Source organism: Zeus faber (assembly GCF_960531495.2).
Source record: "Zeus faber genome assembly, chromosome: 16".
Lineage (NCBI taxonomy): Eukaryota > Metazoa > Chordata > Actinopteri > Zeiformes > Zeidae > Zeus > Zeus faber.
Genome location: NC_137202.1, coordinates 27,842,799 through 27,865,662, shown reverse-complemented (window position 1 = coordinate 27,865,662; position 22,864 = coordinate 27,842,799). Strand labels below are relative to the sequence as shown.

At 46.5% G+C, this 22,864-nt stretch overlaps 1 protein-coding gene across 1 annotated transcript; it reads right to left on the bottom strand.

Annotated features, from left to right (window-relative positions):
* Nucleotides 1-118: 118 nt before the first annotated feature.
* fbxo11a (F-box protein 11a) lies at nt 119-12,072 on the bottom strand. The gene is made up of 22 exons (XM_080016567.1): nt 11,740-12,072; nt 10,268-10,395; nt 9,684-9,765; nt 9,438-9,579; nt 9,202-9,331; nt 8,957-9,040; nt 7,959-8,091; nt 6,566-6,672; nt 6,336-6,447; nt 6,151-6,257; nt 5,785-5,922; nt 5,483-5,700; nt 4,713-4,893; nt 3,352-3,474; nt 3,192-3,277; nt 2,696-2,772; nt 2,473-2,616; nt 1,824-1,934; nt 1,630-1,737; nt 1,137-1,245; nt 710-808; nt 119-496 (listed from the first exon to the last, which is right to left on the bottom strand). The coding sequence occupies exons 1-22, from the start codon at nt 11,825-11,827 to the stop codon at nt 367-369; spliced, it is 2,637 nt and encodes an 878-aa protein (XP_079872693.1). The 5' UTR covers nt 11,828-12,072; the 3' UTR covers nt 119-366.
* Between the last annotated feature and the right edge of the window lie 10,792 nt (nt 12,073-22,864).

Genomic DNA, 22,864 nt, shown 5'->3' with positions numbered 1-22,864 from the left:
TGTTAAAAAAATAAAATAAAAAAAAAAAAGCCAACATTGCTGGAGAAAATGTTCAGCGTCGTATTCTCTCTTTCACAGAAAGAAGTTAAATCCTGCGACTGGACGCGTGACGGCCTGACCATAAGAAATACGTTTAATAAAATACGACGTTCAAGTACAGGATGGAAATACAAAACTACACGAAGGGCGGGAAAATGAAATCCGAGATCAGTTTGTTTTTCCGAGGCGTCGTCGTCTCCCGGGGGGGGGCGCGCGCCGCGGTTTGACCCCCCCCCCCCCCGAGTCCGTCGCTCAAACGGCGGGAGAGCTTGTCTTTTTCCTTTAAAAAGCCTTTTCTGCATGGAGTGCCTTTGGGCCGGGGCGCACTCAGTTGTGCTGCAGCGTGTTGGACTCGATGGGCGGGGCCGAGTCGTACAGTGTGTCCGTGTCGTGCGTGGGCTCGCCCGCCAGCGTGCACGGGTTGGACAGCGTGCCGGCGCCGCAGTCGCAGAAGAACCTGCGGGAGAAGAAACGTTAAGCCAGCGACGCCGTGGGACGGTGACGTAGCCGCAGCGCGGGCGGGCGGAGGCGGCTCGAAAGACGCCGGGGGCAGTGGAGGACACGTGTGGAATGAACCACAACAAACAACCATGTACAATGGAGTTCCTCTGAATAAATGTGTAAAACGTTTCCCCGTCAGACGGCACCGACAAAACAAGGTGGAACCAACCTGTCGTGTCGGATGAACTCCACGTCGTGGCCCTGGTGACACTTCTTGATGCAGTTGACGCAGATGGCGTTGCGGTCCGTCGTGTTGCACGTGTGACACCTGCAGGGACACAGCGTCAGACGCGGACGGCGCTCGGAAAAGAACAAGGCGCCGCCGAATAAACCTACGGATGGTCGCCTCGGGGACGACGAGCGTCCGGCCAACCGCTTCGAAGGAGGTAATTTAGTGGTGGCGACCGTTAGGCTGCGTCATCCTGCTTCATACGAGACGCAGCAGTGGTTTGAAATGAGCTTCACGGTGACTCCTACATGCCTACCACTTCATTTAAAAAACTAGTTACTGTTTGTGACGTTGGGTTCCAGTCTTCCACTAGCGTTCAGGGCGGGGTGCAACCAGGGGAAGTGCATTTTTGGTATGGGGTGTTCACCTGTAGAAGTCGTGCATGGGGTAGCTGGTGTAGCTGGAGATCTTGTAGAGACACTGGCCGCGGCTCACCGCCTTCTCGATGGCGTCCTGGTTGTTCAGGATCTTGTTGTCTGAGGGGAGGATTTTGGGTTAAAAGGACGCAAAGTCCTGGAGGTTGGAACGTGGAAAACCTACGTCCAACACGGACCTCGATACGTCACGAGAAACATTAAAGGGATACTCCAACTTTTTAAGTGAAAGTATACTTTTACAATTAGAGTACTTGTGAATTCAGTTCACCTAACATCTAGTTTTTATTTTTACTCGTCACGAAGACGCGAGAACCAACTCGGCGTCCGGGGATGGTGTATTTCCCCAATTCTACAGGAGCCAGGCTAGCTGATCCCATTTGCAGCCATGCATTGAGCTAGCCTGGTTGGCAGGCAGCTCAGGCGTTTCCCTTTTAATCTCATCGATCAGATTCCAGAATAAATGGGATGACGAGGGGCGCCGACCTTTCATCTTGACGTTGACGCCCGACGCCAGGAACAGCCCCCCGAAGCGGTTGTTGAAGATCTGGTTCCCCTCCAGCGTCGCCGTGGCGTGGTTCGTGATCTCGATGCCTGGCGGGGGAGAAACACGGCTCTCGTTAGGAGGCCGGTGAGGAACCTCGTGACGCTCGCTCGTTAGGTTGCGCGGCGAGGAGGACCTGCGGCGAAGCCATCGAAGATGCGGTTCTTCCTCAGGACCGGGTGACTGTTGGTGCTGATCAGGACTCCGGCCTGCGCGTTCCGGAAGATGTCGTTTTCCTCCAACAAACCTGCCGACGAAGGCGAGTCGTCAAGAAGAAGAAGAAGAAGAAGAAGAAGAAGAACTGCAGAGAAGCTAAACAGGACAACAATACACTGCTCAACAGTTTTCTGAAGAAATAACTCCTGTTTTTCAGGGTTTATTCAGGTCTATACTGACAAGGATATAAGTAATTAACAAAATTATGTTTTGTTCTTATATTCTAAACTTCGTATAAAATTATAAATAATAAATGTGGATTTTGGGTGTATTTAAGAGGACTCGAGTTCCAGTTGTTTACTGACCCCTGTAATAGCTCCGTGGACAACTACAGGGCAGCAAAGCCGCCGTGAAGACCTTTGTTCAGTGTTGTTGCAGCTCAACAGAACTTAAAATTAGTTCCTCTCGATCCAATCCGATATCAGCCTGCCGCCCACGTGGAATATAAATACTCAGATTCGAGTGGCATGAACAAGAGGTGTCGTGTAGCGGTTCATTAAAACAGGAAGCTCGTTTCCAGCCCGAAAACAAAAGCAAGGCGTCGAGATGAGGAGGCAGCCGGTCGTCACCTCGTCCTCCGTTGAAGATGCAGATCCCGCCGTCCCTCCCGTCGTGGATCTTGTTGCGGCGCAGCGTGGGGTTGCTGTCCGTCTTGATCCACACGCCGGCCATGGCGTTGTCGAAGATCTCGTTGTCCTCGATGGAGCCCAGACCTGCGGGGGGAGGAAGGACACGCCCGTCACCTTCCCGGTCCGGCCGAGCGGCGAGCGGCCGAATGAAACCCAAACGCACCGGAGTTGTAGACCAGGATGCCTCCGTTCTGCCCGCCCCAGATCTTGTTCCGTCTGATTTTGGGATTGCTGCCGGTTCTGCGGGGGGATCGGTTTGGGATGGAACTGGTGTCTCAGGGTATGACATCAGAGTGAAACATGTTTGACAGCCACTCCCTCCGGTATTTTAGTCTTCAGACTCGTCTTTTATGCCACAAAGTTACAAAAGTAATAAAATACTGCTCTCTCGCTTTGGTTCCAATAATAAGTCTGTGAAATAAATAAACTTCCAGTTCAACCATGTTAATGTGAAAGAGTCGCAGGAATTTTCTCGCAGAAAGCTTCTCGCAAATATTGCAGAGATTGGTTTGATTTGCAATCATTGTCATTCATTTCCTGGAGGAACTAGTGTGCACACATTAAGTATTTGCCAAACTAATACAGATATCTAGCACTTGTTCTAAATAATGAGTCACCTCACTGTCAAATATTAAAAGCTCTATTATATGTATTCGAACCTGATCTGGACTCCAGAATACATGTGGTTGTAGATGTCGTTGTCCTCCAAGACGCCGTGGCCGTTGTCGTAGAAATAAACCCCGACCTGTCGACACAACACAGCGTGTCAGCGCCCCCGGTGGTGGGGTGGAGGAGCTGCGGCGCGCTCGCCTCACCCACCTGCTTCCCGCTGTGGATGCGGTTCTTGCGCAGCACCGGCGTGCTGCCCGTCGTCACCCACACCCCGGCCAGCGTGTTGCTGTACACCTCGTTCTCCTCGATCAGACCCTGGCCCTTCTCGTGCTGCGGGAGGAACCGGGACGAGAACCAGGACCAGCAGTAAAAACCAGGACCTCAGAGACCCCGGACCAGAACCAGGGCTGCGGTCCTCAGACTGGAGCCCTCAAACACTTCCTCTTTGAGCTTGTTTGTTCAGATTGAAGCTGCCCCTGATTGTAGTATCTCTTATATCCTGGTTGCTGATTTAGTTGTTACATTTATTCTGTTTTTAAAAAGCATCTATGTGACCCACCGCAGATTTGAGGTAGTTTTGGTGTCGTTTTTTTGGCACCTTTTTTCTCTTCACGTCATGTAAAAGTGAGGAATCTGAGCTTCAAAACAAGATGGGACTTGGGCGAATCATGCAAATATTTTTAAAGCTATGACTTGTTAATGAGGAGGGCGCGGCAAACTGTTTTTTCTGAGATGATCACCTTCAAAGTTTTGCGAGCGATCCGCATCTCGTTTACGGAAGTGACGTCAGCTTTTCTTATACGCGTTTTACGCTGCCTACACAACAATGAATCCGGGCGTGTGTTTAAAACACGTAAGATTTAAAGGTTGAACTCTACCAAGAGGGTTTCACATTGTGACTTCACATCACATGGAATATGGAGGAATGATCTTCACCTGGCCGCTCGCTTTACAGGAAACCGTCGATTGGCGTTGTTCAGCGCTGTTCTGCGTCTTGGTAAGTGAACTGTGTTTCCCCATGTCATCTAACGGGACTATTTAACTCCACGGTTTAACATTTTTCTACTGTTTATAAGTCAAACTCGGTTTTGAAAATATATTGAGAGATTAAAAAAAAAACCAAACTAAAAACAAAGGAACACGAATCTGGATTTATCGAATTTTCCTTTTGCAAAGGTTTTTTTCAACTTATTTGGCTGCTCCGCCATTTTAGAAATTCGTGTTTTGCTGCAGTGTGTCACATGTTTATTTAATTGTATTTTACAGACACTGTCTCACTGTAGATTAAGATTCTTTCTCCGTGCGTGAGGCTCGGGACAAAAACACACTAAAACACTTCCTGTTTATTTGTGATCATAAAAATCTATATCAACATATTTCACAATTCTACTAAAATGGTTTTATTCTTCGCGGTGGAACTTCAGCACTGGCAGTGGAAGAACTTTGAAAGGCCGTTAACCAAGGTCAAAGGTCGGACTGTTTGGACTCTCTACTATGCAAGCCTGGCGGCTAACGTTATCATAGTTATGACGATGATGATCAAGGTACGATTGTCCTGAGCCCCTCACCACGTAGATGCCCCCGTGCTGCCCGTCGTGGATCTTGTTGTGGCGGACGATGGGGCAGCTGTTGGTGCGGATTTGGATTCCCGCCAGAGCGTTCCCGTAGATGTCGTTCCCCTCGATGAGGCCCCGCCCGTCGCCGAAGATGTAAACGCCGCCCTGGTTCCCGTTGAAGATGGCGTTGGCTCTGAGTGCGGAGGGAAGAGACGCCGAGCTGAGAGCAGGAAGTGGTGCAACTACAATCATTTGCAGCTTATGACGTAATACAACTTTAAGCGAATGACAAAATAATTATTGCATCAACAGGAAGTAAAAGTTATGTTAAAGGAAGGCGACTTTTATTTTATTGCTGGGAAATGTATGACATTGACAGGATTATTACATCATCTGCAAATTATAATTCTGTTCATGGTTTATTACGTTAAAGGGAAGTTACTACGTCAGCGGTTGTCACATCGTACTTTAAGGGTTTTTAGAACTTCAAACAACACGATGAAGGAGGAGGAGCCTAAAATGATCTGATACAACGTAGCAGCTTTAAGAGGGAATTAACATAGAAAATTAAGAAAGTTTAGAAAAAAAAAAAAAAGTGTGTGACTACTGAAGGACATCAAACTTTTTGAGACCAGTACAGTAACATACTATTGATGTTTTTTGTTTAATTAAATCATTTCGATGACGCGCTGCACCGCTTTTCGGCCACCTTGCAGCGACTTTTCTTCACCACCGTTATCGTACCGACGACCCCCTGGACCCGAGGGGGGGGGGGTGCTGACCTGATGGTGGGGTCACTGTTGGACGTGATCCACACGCCAGCGAAGTTGTTTGCATAGATCTTGTTCTCGATGAACTGGCCCCGCCCCTTCTCGTGCACGTAGATCCCGCCCGTCTGGCCGTGGTGGATCTCGCAGCGCACCACCGTGGGGTTGGCGTAGGCCTTCACCTCGAAGCCGGCGATGCGGTTCCTGTGGATGTTGCAGCTCTCAAAGTATCCCTGGAGGAGAGGGGCCGAGACGTTCACACCCGACCACTGGACCAGCGGCTCCTGGCGGGAAAACTACCAGTTCGACCGACTCACCATCCCGTGGTCGAAGGTGAACACGCCCACGTCCCTCCCGTGGTGGATGTGGTTCCTCCTGATGATGGGGTTCCCGTGGTTCTTCACCCAGATTCCGGCCAGAGCGTTGTTGGAGATCTCGTTGTCCTCGTAGACTCCCTGGGGTGGGGGGGTTAGTTTGAGGTGAAGATATTTAATGTATATACAAAAATATTAATACGTACATTCATTTATTTTACCTAATGAAATATTAAAAACTATTATTAAAAAATATATAAAAATACAAATTGTAAAACTTTTTTTTTTTAAGAAAAAATGAATGTACTGTCACTTAAATTTGTATTTGTTTTTATTAAGGCTATTGAACTTATTTTGCCAGAGACCCACCTCAGCGTGGTCGGTGATGTACAGTCCAACGTTCTCACAGTCGCTGATGTTGCAGTGTCTGATGGAGGGACAGGCTCCCTGGCCGCTGACGCATACCGCCGAGCCCACTGCAGGAAGTGGAAACGTGAGTGTGACCTGACAGGAGCAGGAAGTGGAATTGCTAGTATTATGGTTGTCGTTATTACCGGTGCAGGTGCTGCGGATGACGGCGTGGTCCACCACCGGGCTGCAGTTGACGGTGATCTCCAGACAGTGATGAGCGTTGTGATGCTGAGCCGACTTATCATCCGGGTTAAACTGAGAGAGAGAGAGAGAGAGAGAGAGAGAGAGAGAGAGAGAGAGAGAGAGAGAGTAAATACTGGGGGTGGAGGCACACGCAGACGGGTGGAGGACGATAAACCACGTGTGTTTTCACCCGGATGGTCATGTATCCCACGTAGGCATCCTCTGATCCCTCCATGAAGACGAAGGTGGAGTCTCTGGTGTTCTCGATCACAACCTTGTCTGAAACTTTACCTGAAGCTGCAGGGCGACCACAGAAGGAAAAATCTGATATCAGGATATTTACAGATAAATACCTTTATCTTTGAGCTTTTTACACACAAAATATCATTACTCGGGGTTTCATTATTCTCCAAATGCACGATTCGATTTTCGATTTAAACATATTTTTGATTATCGAGTCGAAAAACACTTGTTTCTCAACAAGAAACTTTTATTTTAATATTAAAAAAATGTATAAGAACAAAAATGTAAACAAAACACAAACAGTTAAGAGCTTTAGCAAAACTAGACTTTAGAATAATAAACAAGTTGCTTATTGCGCTACTAAATAGTAACTTAAAGTTCCTCACCAAAATAAGGGAAGAAAATGGATTATATTTTTGCCAGGGGAGGGGAACGCTGGTAGTGAAATGAAAACTACCTGCAGCTCCCATCACAGCAATCTTTTCTCAAAAAAAAGCAAACAAAAACTCTAGATATATTTATTTTGCTCCTTTTCCTGCTACTGCTCTGCTGGGGAACAGATTGCAGCTCGCTCCTGAACGCTCCCCACAGCCCGGCACGGTCCGGGAGCCAGTGGTTGGGAACCTTGACACTAGAGGACATTCCGTGGGTGATGGTGGGGTTTATTTCCAACTCTCATCACCACGTCTTTGTAATTACTGGACATTCGGGTGAAAGGCGCTCTGCTCTCTCCCTTGTACATAGTGAAGCTCCGGAGGAGAGGGAGACGGTGCTGATGGACTCGGCACCGTTACCGGGAATATTTCTCTCTAACGTGCGTTCACTGTGCAACAAACTGGATCAACTTCTACTAAGCTTTGTAATTTTTTTGTAATATTTGAATTTCATTCCTGCAGCCCTAGTGTCAGGTGGGCGGTGCAGTGTGCGTTGGGGATGCGGCACAGCGGCCCCTCCGGAGCCGACCGCAGTTCTCCCGACTCCAAGTCGGTTCGGAGCTGCGGAGGGCCCCGCACCCCCCAGCGCACCCTGCATTTGTTTACCGGCGGATCATGACGGCCCCAATATGGCCTCCATGTCGGACAATATTACCCACAAAAATAAGGGGAGAATCACGAGGCTGCTCGTGATTTCAAAGTTTGAAATCCAATGCTCATTTTGATCAATTTTCAATTTCTAATTGGAATCGTGACACGCCTAGTCATGACGATGGTTCTGCATACTCTGACCATTGATCAGAACAGTACAACATTCTGTAGTTCAGAAAACTGCAATACTTGAACACTCCTTAACGACATTTAACTACATCAGCATGGAACCAGATCAGGATGTCAACCACCCACCTGCTCCGATCATGGTGATGGGCGACTCGATGTAGACCCACTCGTCACTGTAGATTCCAGAGTGGACGAAGATCAGACCATCGAAGTGATGCTCCTGCACACCACCCAGCGCATCCTCGATGGTGTCGTAGTACTGTAGTACACACACACACACACACACACACACACACACACACACACACACGATAATGCTACGTAGTACACAGCACGCTTTAACCATGACAACGCTATGTAGTACATACACAACGATAACATGACACTATGTAGTACTGTAATACACACAACATGCCTGTAACCATGACAACACTATGTAGTACACAACACACCTGAAGCCATGACACTATGTAGTATTGTACACACAACATGCCTACAGCAATGACAACACTATGTAGTACAAGCCACACCTGAAGCCATGACACTTTCTAGTACTGTAGTACACACACATGCCTGTAGCCATGATAACACTATGTAGTACACACCACGCCTCAAGCCATGACACTATGTAGTACTGTAATACACACAACATGCCTGTAACCATGACAACACCATGTAGTACACAACACACCTGAAGCCATGACACTATGTAGTATTGTAGTACACAGAACATGCCTACAGCAATGACAACACTATGAAGTACAAGCCACACCTGAAGCCATGACACTTTGTAGTACTGTAGTACACACAACATGCCTGTGACCATGACAACACTATGTAGTACACAACACGCCTGAAGCCATGACACTATGTAGTACCGTAGTACACACAACATGCCTACAGCAATGACAACACTATGTAGTACACAACACGCCTGAAGCCATGACAACATACACACAGGACACGCCTATAAACAGGACAATGCTTTGCAGTACTGTAGGACACACACAACATGCTTGTAACCATGACAACGCTACATATCACAGACAATGCCCTGACAACATCTGAGAGGATATAGTGAAAAACTATATTAAAAAAACAAAAACAGAGTTGCGTGTTCTCACCAGCATGTTCTCCCGTCCCTTGTACCTCTCGGGGTTACTGCAGAAATGCTCAGCGAAGCCGGGCTTCACGTGCGCCCCTTTATACTGGAAGGAAAAAACAGAAAACCAGGAGAAACTTGCATGTACTTATTCTCCTTCTCAGTTTTGGGTGAATTTACGTCTTCAAGGACCACGATCATTCGTCAGCGAACCATTGAGAATCCTTATTTCTCATGGACATCATGCAGGTCGGAGGCTGGGCTCACCAGCTGTTGGAAACTGTCCTTCCATGGGTTTGGCTGCTCGTGCTCCTCTGAGTTGATTTGGAAGAACTTCCCGGCCTCGGGGTGCATCATGGGCCGCGTGTACTCGAAAACCTCCATGTACAACCTCTTCCTGCGAAGCCACAGAGAAACCGGGTTTTCATGCACTGGCCGTCCGTGCTTTCAGAAGATATTTACGCGCCGGGAACACAAGAGAACATCAGAGCCACGGTACTGACCAGAGGATGGGGTCGTTGGCCAGCTGGCTGAAGCGCTTGCAGACGCAGGCGGCCCGGCACAGGTCCTGCTCCAGCAGGTAGGAGAACACCTTCAGCACCACCTCGTCTGGGAGCTTCTCCTGGAGGTACTGCTCCGCCGGGGCTGCGGGGGAAACCACGTCCATTTCACACGGATGGGTGAACGTTTTTTGAACCATCCACAGATACGCTCCAGGTGAGATGTCAGGCAGAGAGTGTTTTTGTTACCTGATAAATCTTGACCCTTTCCTGAAACTCGGGGGCGTTTCGCTCGATGCCCAAAGTTGTCGGTAGTTGAGGTTGAAGCTCCCTGCGGTCAGAAGAATCATTTCACGCTCGGCGGACGCTTTTAAATTTCATATTATTTCAGACTTGGAGAAAGGACAGCCCGTGTTTTTCATCTGCTGCTGCGTTCAAGTTGCCACGGAACTCTGTCATTCCCAAACTCAAAACATTTCCCTCACGCGGCCAAATCCAGAAGCAAAAAAAACAAAGACTCCCGCAGGAAACTTTGTGTTTTTTGTTACTTCTTGAGGAAGAGGGTTGCAAAACAGAAGATGAACACCGATCACAATGTTACCGGTCTAGTTGTGATGTGAACTAAATATAAAAAAAAAATGTAATTAGACACTTGACTTTTCACAAAAATGTATTCTTCTGAGATCAAGGACCGCTCCGTTTGTTACCCCCCACAAACCGGGCTAGTTTTTTGTTTTTTTTAAAGAATCTCAGAGTTGACTTGAACGCAGCGTGAGACTGAGCTGCGCTTCACACATCATTCGGTCAGTCTCCAGTTGGGGCCGGCGTCGTACCTCCATGCTGGTTCTGGTCGGACACACTGTTCTCTTGGAGAGTAAGGACTTCTTTCTGAGTTGGTACGGACTGTTCTGAGCTCCTGGACCCGATTCTTCTGCGACCATATCTGCAGGAATGTCCTCATCTGAAAAACACCACGACAACACAGCCGTCAAGTCTGTCCAGAAACCTCGGTTGCTACCGAGGCCCGCGGTTCTGCTCGTCTTCTGGTTCTGCTTGTGATGCAGAGCTTTTTTCAGATGCTCCCACGCCCCGAAGAGGTTTTCTATTTAAACTGTCACACAAACAGCTTCATTCAGCAGATTGCAAACAAACATGAAGGTTCATTATGAAGATGAATGTTTTTAAAGTCGTGCGTGAGATTCAAACTGAACAGATCAGTTGTACAGAACAGTGCCGCAGCTGAAACCTTTGTGAATTAACCTGTCGCCGCAAAATGTTTGTGGATCCGACTTGATACTAGTTCATTAAAATCTGATTTGGGGGAGAAAAATAAAAAATCTGATTCTGGATGCGCTTATTGATCAGCACCCGGGCCGGGATGCAGCCTGAAGCTGAGAGGAGACTCCCAGATACTGGTACTGGCCTCACACACCACATGGAGCTGCTCCACTCGGTAAATATTCAGTTCCTAATGATCCAAATTAACCTCTTTATGAGAAACAGTTAATATGTGGAAATGGAATCGATGTTAAATAAACTACTTTTTAAAGCAGCGTTAACCCGACAGGTACTTGATCTAAATTTGTGCAGGTGTGTGTGTGTGTGTGTGTGAGAGATATGTTGCCATGGAAACAGAATGATGCTGCCTACTCTTCACATTAAAACACAAAAATAACATTTGTTTTCTGTGAAGAACACATGTGTCGATGTTGCCAGAACAAAAGGAAAACAATCAGAAAAATAACTGTGACGCTTATGTTCATAAATAATAATCATAATAGTACGTGTGCAGCTCGCGGAGATTGACAAACGTCAAGTGACCGCTAGCGCGGAGCTAATTAGCATGAGGCTAGTAAACACATTAGCGTGCGTGTAGTAAACAGGTTAGCATGTTAGCACGGGGCTAGCTAGCAAATTAGCATGTTAGCGCGCTTAGAGCGGCGAACACACAAGAGCGCTGCTTCGCCTTATCCCGCTTTACATTCGTCATCCGGGTTTTAACTCGGTCAAAAAGAAAAATGACCCCGAACGCTCGGTTCCGAACCGAGGCCCACCCTTGGCACCGATTGGAGGCTGGAAACACGTAAAGGAGCCCGTGGGGGCGAAAAGCAAAGCCGAACAAAGCGCGGCCTACAAGTACCGAAGCCTCGGTGTTTCCTGACTTCCTATTCGCCCTACACGCCTCGCCCTGTCGCCTGTGAACCACCAGGACTCCGTGCATGTGACCCCCACGCCCGGGAGAAACATCACAAACCAACCCAGCGGACAGAGCACCGGCCTGCTGCTTGCTGCCCGTCCACCTTACCTCTCTCCTGGTGGTTCCTGTCCGGCTGCACCGGGCGCGGCCTCCACACTCGCCGGGGTCTCCTGCTGCCGGCTCCGGCGGAGCTCATCTGGGGTTTGATCCGGGGGAAGAGCCGAGCTTCACCGCGGAGCAGGCCGAGCTCTGCACCTCCACTGGCGGGCCGTTCAACTGAGCATGTCGCGGAGCTTCACCCAACCCGGGACAGGAGGACGGAACCGGGGTGAAACCAAGGTAAAGCTCCGGAGTTGTCCTGGATCCCTGGAGCCGCTGGGTGTCTGCAGGAGGAGCCACAGCGCACAGCCGGCCCGCAGCCTCCTCTCGGGGGAGGACCTTCAGACCTGCAGCCAGCACCGGGAAGAAGCGAGCTTGGTGTTGTTGGTGGTGGTGTTGTTGTTGTTGTTGTTTTTGTTCTTATTATTGTTATTCTTATTATTAATAAGATGAAAAATAATTAATCGTATTGTTATTTTGATTATTGTTATTATTGTTATAGTTATTATTATTATTGTTGTTAATAATAACTTATTAATTAATTATTATTATTATGATTATTGATACTACTACTACAACTACTACTACTAATAATAATAATAAAACGATTATTATTGTTATTATTATTATTGTTAGTAGTAGTAGTAGTAGTTGTGTTATTATTATTATTATTATTATAAGTAGTGGTAGTAGTAGTAGTAGTAGTGTTATTTATTATTATTATTATTATTATTATTATTATTATAAGTAGTAGTAGTAGTAGGAGTAGCGATAGTGTTATTAATATTATTATTATTATTATTATTATTATTATTATTATTATTATAAGTAGTAGTAGTAGTAGGAGTAGCGATAGTGTTATTAATATTATTATTAGTAGTAGTAGTAGTAGTGTTATTATTATTATTATTATTATTATTATTATTATTATTATTATTATCGTTAGTAGCAGTAGTAGTAGTAGAGGTAGTGTTATTATTATTATTGTTAATACTAGTGGTGTTATTATTATTATTATTATTATTATTATTATTATTATTATTATTATTATCGTTAGTAGCAGTAGTAGTAGTAGAGGTAGTGTTATTATTATTATTGTTAATACTAGTGGTGTTATTATTATTATTATTATTATTATTATTATTATTATTATCGTTAGTAGCAGTAGTAGTAGTAGAGGTAGTGTTATTATTATTATTGTTAATACTAGTGGTGTTATTATTATTATTAGTAGTAGTAGTAGTAGTACTAGGAGTAGCGATGGTGTTATTAATATTATTATTAGTAGTAGAGGTAGTGTTATTATTATTATTGTTAATACTAGTGGTGTTATTATTATTATTAGTAGTAGTAGTAGTAGTAGTAGTAGGAGTAGCGATGGTGTTATTAATATTATTATTAGTAGTAGAGGTAGTGTTATTATTATTATTGTTAATACTAGTGGTGTTATTATTATTGTTATTATTATTATTAGTAGTAGTAGTAATGGTCGTATTAGTGTTATTATAATTATTATTATTGGTAGTAGTAGAAGTACTGCTTTTATTATATATCACAGACATGCAGCGTTCATTGTAAACTCTGAAAATTGTAACTCGTGCTGCATTTGACAGAATCCGGAAAACTGTAATACCTACCTACCACGACTAACCTGGACCCCATGTTGCTGCCTACAGCTTTATTAATTAACCCTATAACCGCATTGTTATTGCTGGAATTTTTTATTATTATTCTCCTTGGCATTATTCAGGCTGAAAGTGTAACACGGCAATCGCTGAACCCACGGACATGGTTGAGGTCTTGTGAGAAGGGGACGTCTCAGACCTCTCGTGGTTCAGGTTTGATCCATATCGATTTACATTTGGAGCAGGAATTTGTGAAAAACCGACGACAAGCTATCAGAAGTGGCAGAAAGCCAAAAGCCTAAGACAATAAAGAAGCAGTGGGCAGAACATCCACCCTGCGTTCCATGTTAACTCAGAAATGTGTAATTGGTGCCGGTAGAAAGTTATGCTGCGTGTCATGGAAACTCTGAAAACCAATGTTATATCAGTCAGTTTCGCATTCAGAGGGTTACGCTGTGGACACCATGTAGTGTTTGCTCCGCGAGAAGAACAACCAGGAGACGACAGACCGGGGTGAGCCGATGCAGAGTTCAATGTCAACTCTGAAAATCGTGCTGCGTTCCAGAGAACCCGGAAAACTCGAAAACTATACCTATATATACTGTAACTATAACTATACCTAAAACAACTAATTTGACCACGGATATTGCTGGCTGCAGCTATATTTATTATTATTAGTACAGTAATAGTCAGCGCCCCTGGCATCAACACCCTATGCCGGTGTTTAGGGCCTCAGCCACTAGGGGGGCTACACGATCAGTGTGGGTGGGCTACACAGGGGTGGGTGGGTTCAGTGTGACTTTCTGTGTTGCAGGCCGACCCAGCGCATAAGCCAACGCCCGCGGTGTGCCCCCTTCTCCCGTTTCCCCAAAGAAAACAAATGAAAACAGTGTGTTTTTATTTTAGATGTATTTATCCTCCTCTGTTGCATAATTGAACGGAAAAAAGTGAGCCCCCCGTGCTGCGTCATGCATGGCAACTTAACCCTCCTCCTCCCGCTTACGGTAGTAGTAATAATAGTTGTTATTACCATTATTGTTGTCGTTGTTGTTATTAATGTTGTTATCATTAATATGCGTATTATTATTATTAGTAGTAGTATTGTTATTATTGTTGTTATTACTATTGTCATTATTGTTGTTGTTGTTGTTGTTGTTGTTATTATTATTCCGCCAGGTACATTTTCATCTACAAGGAATTTTTCATGGTGAGGACTGGTGTGCTTCTCAAATAGCATAAACAGTCTGAAAAAATATAAAATAAAAATAGTAAAATATACAGGAATAGCCAAATATTGAAAATATACAGAATACAAAGTGCGAGTCTATGCGCAGGATAAATGATTGGTATGAGGTCGACATGGTATGGATTATAAATTATTACCATGTACTTACTACACTTAACACTTGTGTTGAGTGTGTTGTGTTATCTTATCTGATGTAAATGTATGTAACAGCTGAGTAAAAATAATATATTTTTAAGTGCAGGACATTGAGGTAGAACAAGGATGGAAGTGTCCTCACAGTGGAGCAGTGAGTTACCTGCCTGAAAATGGTGTTTTCTGTTGTTTCTCAGGTGAGCCAGCGACCTTGAACAGGACGGGATAAGGATCTGACACCGTAATGTACAGCTGATAGGATAGGATCCTGTTCCTCAGCAACAAGCAAAAACAAAGCCCCAACAGGTGAGGAAGGTGGAGGGATGGGTGGAGTGAGGGCCTTTAGGTTTTACCCCTTTGCTTTGTTGTCACTGTGCGTCCTGATGTGTCTGATTTGTGCATCAAACCAACAACTGACCTTCCGCGAGGGATGCCGGGTTTAAAGTGGTAATCCATAAGATTGGCATGTTTAAAAAATCCCCTATTTCTTCTATTGTTTATCTATCTGTTCTTTATCTGTATCGTATTGTTGAATTGTAGTGTAGAGAGAGAATGTACTTGGGAACTACTCAAGTACTTACTTTTAGAGTTACTTTGCCTCTCCTCATTTTTGAGATGCCATTTGACTGTCACACGTGATATGTTTCACGCTGATGAGGTCTTGAGTCTGTGAATATGGCTTTTGGTTCCTCTCCATCCACACACGTGATCCATCATCAGTTCTTCAGCTGTGTTCTTTGATCTGAACTTAAACAAAAAGAAAGACGCCACGAAAACAGCACATCACACCTGCCCCCTCGTGGACTCCCCCTCAGCCGCTCTGTTGTATGTGGATGCTGTATATCTGTTGCCCTTAATAACTGATTGAACTGTTCCTCAGTGAAGTGTTGCTCACACACAGGCCTGCAGTGTGTAATCTTGACGAAGCAAAGAATCAGTGACGTTCTGCTCCGTTTGGAACTTTAGAGGAAGACTGCAACACCCAGAATGCACCACTGACCATTCTCATCCAGGAAATGGTCTTGATCTTTGTTTTGTATGTGGAATTCAATTGTGAAATTAACCTGTGTGTGTGTGTGTGTGTGTGTGTGTGTATGTGTGTGTGTGTGCGCGTGTGGACTTACAAGTTAAACTCCTGTATTTATCATAATCTATCCTGTTTGTTTTCTATGGCTGCACAGAAACAACAGAGATGTTGTAGAGGGGGGTGGGTAGCTCAGGCGGTAGGGATGGTGGTCTAGTGATCTTAAGGTTGCTGGTTGGATCCCAGGCTCCTCCTGCTAGCATGCTGTAGTGTCCTTGAGCAAGACACTTAACCCCTAATTGCTCCTGATGGCTGCGTCCGTCGGTGTTTGAACAATTGTAAGTCGCTTTGGATAAAAGCGTCTGCTAAATGACTAAATGTAAATGTAATGTAATGAGATGACCATAATTTGAATGACGCACCAACACTTACGTTTGTCAGCATGCTCATTTTGCTCCTCCGGAAGCTTAATGATTTTATATTTCAAATTGAAATAAAACATATTCAAGACATCAAAAAGTTACTCATCATTCAGGTTTGACTCGGATATGAAGCATAACTGGTGTCTCCTCCTGTCTCTATCATCTACTGTGGGATGGTTAACAGGATGGTTAAATGCTGCTCTATATCGACGTTGTTTAAACCATCAGAGATCTGCTGCATGTGCCCTTCTGAGGTGTCACATGACCAAACCACAGGCTGTTACCATGGCAACGCATTCTGTGTCATACTTCTCATGTGAGATAATCCTCCGTCACGCGAGGCAGTCATCTAAACACATGTAGTCCCTGCACAGGCCTGTGGGGGGCGGTGTCACCACAGCTCATCTCCCCCTGACCCCCAGGATCCACTGGACTGGATCCATCATCCCCAGGACCCACTGGACTGGATCCCTGACCCCCAGGACCCACTGGACTGGATCCTTGACCCCCAGGACCCACTGGACTTGGACTGGATCCCTGACCCCCAGGACCCACTGGACTGGATCCCTGACCCCCAGGACCCACTGGACTGGATCCCTGACCCACTGGACTTGGACTGGATCCCTGACCCCTAGGACCCACTGGACTGGATCCCTGACCCACTGGACTTGGACTGGATCCCTGACCCCCAGGACCCACTGGACTGGATCCTTGACCCACTGGACTTGGACTTTGATCCCTGACCTCAGGACCCACTGGACCGGACTGGGACTGCTGTTCCTGCCAACTGTCTTTTGGTGATGACATGTTAATCCAGTGTGTCATGGTGTTGTGTTCTCCTCCAGTCTGGATCAGACTTGGTCCATCAGGTCAGTAACTCAGTCGTTGAGGTCTGGGTCAGTGACCTTACAAAGGAGGAGTCAGAAGGAAGCCTTTTAGCCCTGGAGGCTGGTGTTCGTATTTAGACTCATCACATCTCAACTCTCTCTGCTGTTCCCTCTGCAGAAAATAGTTTTACAAATCAAACACTTTCGGGCATGTGTGACAAATAGATGGACGGATAGATGGATGGATGGATGGATGATAGATAATAATGTTATTTGTTAATCTACTAACCCAGTGTTCAGACCTGACCTGGATTACCTGGATTTGTACTTTTTATTGAATCTATAATTCATCTTCATCTCTGTGATATGATCCCATGGAGCATGTGTTGGCGTGGTAACCGTCCCAGTATCCAGTGGCAACAGAGGCCTATTGAGCCTGAGAGCCACTGGATTGGCTGGTTCCTCGGTTCAGAGTCGGGGACCCGCAGGTTCGGCTGCGTGGAGTTCCACTGGGAACCCAGAGAGTTTGGAATACACCCCATTCAAGGAACCCGACTGGACTGACTGCAGATCAGTGTGACCCTCACGTCTGAAGGCATCCGCTGGGACGCCTTTGTTCTGTCTGTCAGACCCTCCCGGCCCCGCCCGATATCTGGGGGCTGTTACAGAGTGGGCAGATGGCTCATTAGCATAAAGAGGACAGCGCACACACACACACACACACACACACACACACACACACACACACACACACACACACACACACACACACACACACACACACACACACACACACACACACACACACACACACACACACACACACACACACACAGCTGGGGAGACGGGAGCTGGTTGCTAGGAGAAAGGCCAAACAGCTTCATGGAGACACAAAGCTGCCCCCCTCCACCCCGCCCCGCCCTGTTGGGGACAGATGGTGGACGGGCCCGGCCTCCCTGCAGCCGGACCTGGGTCGGCCACACCACACCTCCCCGCCACAGGATCAGAGAACATCCACACTTGTTGAGCACATGACGGACCAGCAAACCAGGTTCCTCTCAGGGTTCTTCTAGGAGGAGGAAGAGGAGGAGGTGGAGGAGGAGCGGTGCCTCCTCTGGTCCTGGTTCCTGGATGTGCTCTGGTCATTGTGCTGCAGTGACTGGACCAGGACGTCAGAAGGAGAAGGTTAGTTTCTGTTTGAGCAGAATGATGCTCCAGATGTGGAGATGGAAGACCAAGACCTCTCATCTCCTCTCTTCTCCTCCCTCCTTCTCACCTCTCCTCCTCTTCTCTCCTCCTCCTCCTCCTCCTCCTCTCCTCTCCTGTTCCTTTCCTACTTTTAAATGTTTTTATTAATGTTGCGTTATACAGTGTGATGGATATGGATCTGTGTGTATGTGGGTTCAGAACTCTGTGTTCTGATGAAACTGCATCACTGTGTTCATATGGAAACACTTGTGTGTCAGGACACGCGCGCACACACACACACACACACACACACACACACACACACACACACACACACACACGCACACGCACGCACGCACGCAGAACAATGGCCGGCATGCATGTGGCGTCATAAAGCTTGGGGCTAATAGTGCCACGCCACTCCTGTAGCCACAAGGCCACATTGTCATAAGATGGAGGGATGAGGAGTGAGAAGGAGCAGCTCTGTGAGAAGGAGCAGAAGGGTGGAGGATGAGGGTGTTGCACGGTGCAGATAATAACCAACGTGCACTGTGCAGTGATATTCAGACGGAACCCACTTGATGAACTGAACCTTTAAAAAGCAGCTGATGGACTCTGCTAATGGACTTCCTCAACCGTCCGTCTGCTGCTCTTCACCCTCATTAAGCTGGAGGACAGCGCTGATGTGGGCGGGGCTGCGTCCAGGATCAATGCTGTGATTGAATCGACTCCGCATCCTGGACTCTCCTTCTGCCCAGTTTCACTGTTTCACTGTTTCACCGTTTCTCAGAGACACCAATGATGCTGAGGAGGGGGGGGGGGTTTAAGAGCATTTTACTCAAATAAAACATTGAACACAGAATTAACAACCGTCATCACTCATTTAACGTCACAGCAGCTGAATCGGAATTCCTTCAATAACCAATAGAGAATGAATTATAAATAACCCATGTATATGTTATATGCAGTTAGAATAACGTCAAAATCATCAACTTCATTATTAAACAGAACTTAGAGGTTTCAAAATTGCATAAAATAATATGTTGTCAAATCTTCATTGTAAATCCATATTTTTGTTGTAATCCAAACACACATGAACTGGAATACGTATTTCTCTTTGGATTTTAAAGCACAAAGTGATGGACACCCCAACTGAGCCTCACAGATATGTTGTTATTGTTTTTATAATAATAATAATAATTATTATTATTATTATTAATATTAGGATTATTATTAATTTCATATTGAACTGTACCGGCATGTTCCCACCGGATGTAGCTGGTCACTGGCAGCATGTGAGTGTTTGACCCGAACAAACAGACTGATTCAATACTGAATTATGGGATGTTTGTTTGGCTCCTGCGACGACTACACACACGTGGAGTATTTTACTGCCTGTGCATTAAAGGAGGCGCTTATCAGGCCGAGATAAGAGTCAAGCAGCGACGCAGACATGAAGAGCAACGACAAACAGAGAAAAACACTGAATCAGACTTTGCTACTGGGCGGAGCTGCAGGCCGGACCCTCCAGGCCAGACAGGGAGACCCCCCAGGAAGCAGAGTCCTGAAGAGCCTTGGAACCGTTTTGGTTTGGACACTGAGGAGACCCTTCACGCTGGGTTTGCTCTCCCTCCTTGAACAGTTCATCTTTGGTTTCACTAAGTGACAGGAGGGGAAACCTTTGACCTCTTTCCTCTATCTCTCCCTCTATCCCTCTCTCTATCCCCTCTGTCTCTCCCTCTGTAGCCTCTATCGCTCCCTCTATGTCCCCTCATCTTTCCCTTCATCTCTCACTCTGTCCCCTCTATCCCTCCCTTTATGTCCCCCTATCTCTCCCTCTATCTCTCCCTTCATCTCTCCATTCTGTTGGGGCGTGTTTGTCTTTCTGGCGACAATGCAAATAGGACCAGTTTAACTGGAAACCAGCGCAGAGCGTCCTCCTGAACTATGTAAATTAAGATAAATATCATGGAGATCTAACCGCGTGCGTGTGTGTGCGTGCGTGCGTGCGTGCGCGTGCGTGCGTGTGCGTGTGTGTGTGTTACTCTCTAAACTGGAACCTGTGATTAGCTCTGTCCGATGCTCCACCAGTTGGTGGTTGTCCTCTGACACCGACAGGTGCAGAAGGATCCTGGATCAGCTTCTGAAAGGAGGATCCACCTGTTCGAGGAACAAGAAGATAGATAGATAGATAGATAGATAGATAGATAGATAGATAGATAGATAGATAGATAGATAGATAGATAGATAGATAGATAGATAGATAGATAGATAGATAGATAGATAGATAGATAGATAGAGAAATCTCTTACCTTCTTCCAGTGGAGGTCAGTCAGGTCAGTGTTAGACAGGAGGAGGAAGAGGATGGAGGAAGGATGAAGGAAGGACAGAGGGTGCAGCAGCAGACAAACAGGGTTTGGCACTAAAAGAGAGTTTTATGATCTGAATGGAGTGGAGCGTGTGCACGGCGGCTCTTATCAGCCCGCCCGGGGCAGGGGTGTGTGTGTGTGTGTGTGTGTGTGTGTGTGTGTGTGTGTGTGTGTGGTGAGAGCTTCAGCGGTCTGATTCATTTTGTGCACCAGAGGCTCTCAGCAGGGCAGAGCAGCCAGGCCACAGAGTGATGGAGCATTAGAACAGCAGGTCTGCTGAGCGTGCACACTCCATGCACACTGCAACCTCGTGCACACCCCTGCCTCGTGCACACCCCTGCCTCGTGCATGCTGCCTCTGCTGCCCCCCACCATTGTTCATCTGCTCCGCCGCCTCTCGCTGCTCTGGACAAACTCCTCCTTCGCGCTGTGATTTAATTACTCTTCATCAAATCCACTTTCAACCACAGAGGGTTAAAATGTTCTGTTTATTATTCTCCCTCTAGTTTTCAGGGCCCCCCGTCCTCTCCAGCCATGGTCTCGTATCTCCAAACCAGCAGGACTTCACCAGCACGGGGCGTGGTGGGATCACCGACACCCCGCTGGTGGTCGCTGCTCTGGACCAACAGTTTGGAAATCAGATTAGCAGCGTGGCAGGCACACACACACTAATGGATCTGTCTTTTCAAGGCACCCTCACTCAGCTCCGTTACCGTGGTGATGGCTGCATCCAGCACGACTCTTTCATTCGCTGCTTTCGCAACTTCAGCATCATCCCTGGGAGTGAAGCTGCAGGAGAAATGGGGCAGAGCCTCCTAAGAATAGATCAGCGTGCGTGGAAACCAAGCCAGAGCGACCTGAGCACAGAGTGAAAGAAGGAGCGGGACCACGGAGGAGAACAACTCACAGCAGAGTCAGTGAGAGTGAGCCAGACAGACAGACAGGTAGATAGATAGATAGACCGAAAGACAGACAGACAGATGGATAGATAGATAGATGGATAGACGGATCAATAAAAGGATATACAGATAGAGCGCCAGGTGGAACCCAGTGGAACCCAGATGGACCCAGTAGAACCTAGTAAACCAGTAGAACCCATTGGAACCTAGTAAACCCGTAGAATCCAATAGAACCTAGTTAACCAGTAAAACCCAGAAGAACCTAGTAAACCAGTAGAAACCTGTGGAACCCAGGAGAACCTAGTAAACCAGTAGAACCCATTGGAACCTAGTAAAACAGTAGAATCCAATAGAACCTAGTTAACCAGTAAAACCCAGAAGAACCTAGTAAACCAGTAGAACCCTGTGGAACCCAGGAGAACCTAGTAAACCAGTAGAATCTAGTAAACCAGTCAAACTCAGTTAACCAATTAAACCCAGTGGAACCTGATAAACCAGTAGAACCTAGCTAACCAGTAGAACCCAGTGAAACCTAGTAAACCAGTAGAACCCAGTATAAACTAGTAAACCAGTAGAACCCTGTGGAACCCAGGAGAACCTAGTAAACCAGTAGAACCAAGTTAACCAGAAGAACCCAGCGGAACCTGGTAAACCAGTAGAGCAAAGTAGAACCTAGCAAACCAGTAGAACCCTGTGGAACCCAGGAGAACCTAGTAAACCAGTAGAACCCTGTGGAGCCCAGGAGAACCTAGTAAACCAGTAGAACCCTGTGGAACCCAGGAGAACCTAGTAAACCAGTAGAACCCTGTGGAGCCCAGGAGAACCTAGTAAACCAGTAGAAACCTGTGGAACCCAGGAGAACCTAGTAAACCAGTAGAACCCATTGGAACCTAGTAAAACAGTAGAATCCAATAGAACCTAGTTAACCAGTAAAACCCAGAAGAACCTAGTAAACCAGTAGAATCTAGTAAACCAGTCAAACTCAGTTAACCAATTAAACCCAGTGGAACCTGATAAACCAGTAGAACCTAGCTAACCAGTAGAACCCAGTGAAACCTAGTAAACCAGTAGAACCCAGTATAAACTAGTAAACCAGTAGAACCCTGTGGAACCCAGGAGAACCTAGTAAACCAGTAGAACCAAGTTAACCAGAAGAACCCAGCGGAACCTGGTAAACCAGTAGAGCAAAGTAGAACCTAGCAAACCAGTAGAACCCTGTGGAACCCAGGAGAACCTAGTAAACCAGTAGAACCCTGTGGAACCCAGGAGAACCTAGTAAACCAGTAGAACCCTGTGGAGCCCAGGAGAACCTAGTAAACCAGTAGAACCCTGTGGAACCCAGGAGAACCTAGTAAACCAGTAGAACCTAGTAAACCAGTAGAACCCTGTGGAACCCAGGAGAA